The sequence below is a fragment of the Lactuca sativa genome, chromosome 2 (genome assembly GCF_002870075.4).
Source record: "Lactuca sativa cultivar Salinas chromosome 2, Lsat_Salinas_v11, whole genome shotgun sequence".
In the NCBI taxonomy this organism is placed as follows: Eukaryota; Viridiplantae; Streptophyta; class Magnoliopsida; order Asterales; family Asteraceae; genus Lactuca; species Lactuca sativa.
This window is the reverse complement of record NC_056624.2, coordinates 212,825,697-212,831,390: the sequence shown is the minus strand read 5'-3', so window position 1 is coordinate 212,831,390 and position 5,694 is coordinate 212,825,697. Positions and strand designations below refer to the sequence as shown.

At 34.1% G+C, this 5,694-nt stretch overlaps 1 protein-coding gene across 1 annotated transcript; it reads right to left on the bottom strand.

Annotated features, from left to right (window-relative positions):
- Window positions 1–2,828: 2,828 nt before the first annotated feature.
- On the bottom strand, window positions 2,829–5,694 carry LOC111912250 (receptor-like protein kinase THESEUS 1). The gene has a single exon (XM_023907973.3). The coding sequence runs from the start codon at window positions 5,499–5,501 to the stop codon at window positions 3,027–3,029; it is 2,475 nt and encodes an 824-aa protein (XP_023763741.1). The 5' UTR covers window positions 5,502–5,694; the 3' UTR covers window positions 2,829–3,026.

Here is a 5,694-nt window from a genome sequence, read left to right as displayed (position 1 = left end):
GCCGAGATATCATGCTATGGTAAGGGATGATATCTGGGAGTTCGTGAGTTTTTCAGGGTGCAAGACCCTGAATGATATGATTGAGAAAAACCGTGAGCGGGAAATTAAGTTGGACCTACGGACGAAGTGGAAGCCAGAGAAGGTTCAGACAGCAGTGGGTCAGGCTAAGAAGCCTAAGACCTCCGATGTTCACAGCAGAGTCCAACCGGGTCGGGGATGATGTGGCAAGTGCGGCAAGCCACACGGTGGAGCTTGTCGATATGTGGGCTCCGGTTGTTTCGGTTGTAGTCAAGCAGGACACATGAGCAAGAACTGCCCCAAGAGGGCCTTGATTTATTTTCACTACAACTAGACCAGCAAAAAAAAAAAGCCGATTGTCCGAGATTGACTGGGGGAGCAGTGGTGGCGCCTACGCCCACCACTTTGAGGATTACCGATGGCCGGCAGGGTAAGGTAATTCACGATTTTCGGTCTTCAGGTTTTCTGTCTTCGGGCCGGTCCGGTCCGGATCTAGCCCGTTGCTCATCCCTATACATAACGATTAGTTAGCCATTGTTCACAATCAACAAACTACATATAGAAAGACCCTAGTTTAGACAATGTTTATATTGCCTAACATTAAAAGTGACATTGATGATTTCTTTTGTTGGAATTTTAATTATTTTTATGATGAGACATAATTGCAAAAAAATAACTATACTTTAGATATAGTAAAAGTTACTACATGTTAGTTTTTTTTATTTTGACACACATAACGAGATGTTACCAAATACTAACATGCCAACATATCTCGTCATCAAAATGTATCAAGCCAATTCGCAACCGAATGATAAAGTTATAAAGATAAAAATAATTAGAAAAATTCATTATCTTAATTTAAAAATTAAAAAAAAAAGAAAAAAAAAAACTAATGTCAATATATATATATATATATATATATATATATATATATATATATATATTAACTTTTCTGTAATTTACTCATTTACTATCTATAAAGATTTAGAATAATATATCACGTATACTTAAAAGTGCAATTTATTAATAAAAGTAAAATTGAATTAAAAACATGTTATAATAATATAAAATATGAAAATTATATGTTTTTGGAAATTTAATGGGTGGAATGTAAAATTCCACACATAAAATTAAAAGTTCAAACTTTTGCAGGTTACATTTTGCTCTTGGTTATTTTATGATTATTTTTTGAGCCACAACATTAAAATCATTTCATTCCATCAATCCTTTTTTGTAAATATTTTAATTGTTATGATATATGACCAATTGAGTAATACATACGTTTAGTTTTTTGAAACTAAATGTTTTACTGAGTATATAATCTTATAAAAGCATTTCATTAGTAAAAAATTGTGTACATGTAATATGATCGTAACAAAATATATGTTATCACATTTTGTAATAGACAATATTATATGAATATTGTATGTTGATGAAAATAAATGCATCCATTATATCAATTAAGGGATTGTTTTGGAATCCTTTTCTTTGATAGTTTCTTGACTTTGTAAACACTAGTATTTGTATATGATAGTTATCGAATGTTCATCGGTTTTTTGTAAAGTCTACTCTAATAAATGAAGTTTTTTTTTTGCCACATATCGCATTCTCATCTAATTTATTAAATGTTATTTTGTGGTTATTTTGAATTAAATTTTTTCCACATGTCATTTTATGAGCTTTTTTATATTTTATTAAATTCAACATAATATTTTAATGTAATAATTGCAATAAATATAATTATAAATAGATATCAATTTTATTAATAAACTTACCTTTTAATTTCAAAATTACCAAATTAAAGCTTATTAGTTTCTTTTGTTTATTTATTTAAATTATTTGTTTAAATTTAAAAGATAAAAAACATTTCAATTATAATAATTTTATTAATTTTCTTATAAATTCAAAGTTTTTAAATATTTTGACTTTTATAGTTAACTTTTTCTTTTTAAATTAACTCATGTATTACATGGGTCGTACAACTAGTATGTCTATCAAAGCGTGAAACTATTGCATTTTTGTTAACACGTTTTAAAAAGCATAATGACATTGTTGTTGCTACTAAGAGCATCCATAATGTATAGTTTAATGGAAAAGTTGAATGAAGTGACATGCCTAGTTGGTATTCAATAATTAAACTCTATTATTGTGAGATGTCATGTTGCCATTCAAATAATATAAAGTTCAATGGTCACTGAACTATAAAACATTTTAACTATTAAATATATATTTCATTGAAGTTTATTGAGTTCAATGCATTGTAGGAAAATTAATACTCTCTCCGTCCCAATATTATTGTTCACAGACAAAAAACACACAGATTAACAAAAACATTAATTACACTAACTTTATTTAATAAAATGACACTTTTGTCTTTACTTTGCATTTAATGTTTCATTAGAGTGCTTAATTGGTTAAGTAATAATGAGGGAGTATTTTGGTAAAACGTTATTTATTTTTAGAAGTAGACTATTATTTTAGGACAAACCAAAAAAGAAAAATGAACTATAATTTTGAGACATGGAATGTAGAGTTTTATAATAAGTAAAATGATGATTTTTCAATCCCTCCACTTTTATATAAACAAAACAACCAATGTATGTGTTATTTTTCTGTCCAATGGAGTAAAAGTGAGAGAATTATAGATATAATCAACACCAACACCAACAAATCTGTCATTCCCATCAAATAAGTGTTCTTTGTGCTCGATTAATGTTCAATCATGACTATGACAAATTCATCCTGGATTATCCCTTTATTGCAATAATATCTCCATTTATTATTATCAAATATAACCGATAACACACAGATTGAATTAAAGTAATATATCTATATTCGACTCACAAAAGAAAAGAATTTATGAGTTTTAACTATATATGAATAACAACGTTTTAACTATATATGAATAACAACTCAACATACAAAACCGTTATATAACACATAATAACCAATCAAGCCTATAATACTTACACCATCATCACCTTCACTTCAAAGTTCAAACCAAAAGCTTAATCCCTCATGGTGCCATTCGATTCCAGATCACTGACATCGATTTCCTCAACTCTTTCAACATCGGGAATACGATCCGGAATGTCGGAAATTCCATCGCCACCACCACTTTCATTACAAACCTCCTGCAACTGAAGAGCATACTCCAAATTCCACAACACATCCCCCATTGATGGCCTTTCATTCCCATTTTCACTCAAACATTTCTGAGCAGTTTCACCAAACTTCCTTAAAGATTCAAGATTCACACTACCCATTAAATTTTCATCCATAATCTTCTCCAATTCACCTCTCTTTTGCCAGTTCATACCCCATTCTGCTATGTTCACTTGCTCTCTTGGTAAAGTAGGGTTTATAGCTGGCCTTGCACATAAAACCTCCAACATCACCACCCCAAACGAATAAACATCCGATTTTTCCGTTAATTGTTGCCTCCGAAAATATTCCGGATCCAAATACCCGAAACTACCCTTCACAGCTGTACTAACATGCGTTTGATTCAAACTCGGACCAAATTTAGACAATCCAAAATCAGCAACTTTAGCTTCAAGATTCTCATCCAACAAAATGTTGGTTGTTTTCACATCCCGGTGTATGATCGTTTCCGCTACACCCGTATGAAGATAATGCAACCCTTTTGCAGCACCAACGCATATTTCAACCCGTTGTTTCCAAGTCAAAGGAGGGAGGTTTGACCCGTATAAATGTCTTCTAAGGGGCCCACCCGCCATAAACTCGTAAACAAGAATCATTTCATTCAGTTCTTCACAGTATCCGATTAAGGACACCAAATGTCGGTGTCGAAGCTTCGATAGCATCTCGATTTCGGTCTTGAATTCGATTAAACCTTGTTGAGACCGCGGGTTGCCCCGTTTGACCGCAACCACCAACCCGTTTTCAAGAACCCCTTTGTAGACTTTCCCAAATCCACCGGATCCTAACAGCAACTTCTTATCAAAATTCTTTGTGGCTTCTCGGACTTCTGAGAATGATATCATTTGACCTAAACTATGTGAAGCTGTGGTGGAACCGAAGGTGTTTGATGAGAATTTTGTTCCTGAATTGCCAACGTATGTTGGTAGAGGCGACCATGTTACTGAATCCTTCTTTTTCAGCTTCTTTTTGTGGCGAATACATAAGAGAAACACGAATGATGTTAATACAAGTAGAAGGAGAAGAAAACCGCCACCTAAGCATGAATAGATCACAATCGTCATCCGCGTTTTCTTGCTTTTGTCAATGTCGTTTGATTCAAGATAATCAGCGAGTCTTCCATCAAGACTATCACTCGGATTGCTCATTTTCATGATCTCTAATCCGTTCAAAAGGGCAGTTGGTAGATAGCCTTCTAAATGAGAAGGACCGATTTGAACTAAGATCTTATCGGATCCGATTGACAAATTGGTGAAAAAATCAATGAAATATGCAGAAGATAGACCTTTTGCTTGACGTGAAACATCAAAAGATTCAATGGCGGATTGATTGTTTATGTAAACATTGAACACCAAATCGTGTAATTTTGACCCGACGATATCACAAAAATGAAACCTTATGAAGTAACCAAACCCTTCTTCGACTTGAAATAGCCATGAGATATTGAACCTCTGGTTATTAACTCTGGCATCCGCCATTTCTTGAGCAGTGGCGTAAACAAAATTTGGAGCGATTTCGTGTGAAACCCCATTGTGGTATTGAATCAAACTAGGGTTTATGGAAACGTTACGAACAGCGGCTGGATTGATGAGAAAAGGTGTATCTGATTCCCATTTCCTCCATAAAGAATCGTTCTTGGGTGACAAACTGGGACCACCCATGTTAAGCCTATAAATTGTCTCAAAACCGACATGAGTTGGGAGCTCCTGAGCAAACGCTAATGGAATCGGAATCACTTTCGAGCTAAATTGCTTATTGGGAACAGAAAGGATCTCGATTCCGTTGATGAAAGCAATGGAGTTATCCCAAGGCAACAATCCCAGAACTAATTTTCCTGAATTTGAGCTAGTAATTTGAATAAGATATTCTTTAAAAAGAGGGAAACTGTGATTTCCTCTAAAGAATGAAAATTCATGAATCAATGTGATCCCATTTGCTTCCACAGAAAAAACAGCGGAATTTAGGTCAAACTCGGTGTTCTCGACAGGGTAGAAGTGCAATCTTAGCCAATGCCTACCAATTTTCTGGGTATTAAATGTGTAGATTGAACTGCTAGTGAAAACCCTAGCAGAAGACAGGATTTTGGGGACACCCATATCGGAATTAGAAACAATGGTGTGAGAAATTGGTGAAATATTGACATGGGTATTATTCCCTAAATCAGATTCAAAAACCCTACCGTCTTCCAGTTCAACTGGTTTAGCTTCCCCACAACTAATCAAGAAACTGTCGACATGACGAGTATTTGAAGAACAAATCACAAATTGGAGATGAAGGGAACATAAAAAGCTATACAGAATGAATTTTTTTGAATGGATCATTGTTTGTGGTGTTCATAACAAGTGAAGATCAATAATTATACAAAGGGGGAAGCCAAGATTGAGAATACCTTTCGGACATTGTCGAGGGAGGAGAAAGGAGAGACACTAAAAGAGAAGTTTTAGGTGGCAGAAAACATATACCTGGTTACAAGTTGCAGAGGTTTTTGTGGGGTGGGGTGGGGTGGGGTGGAGT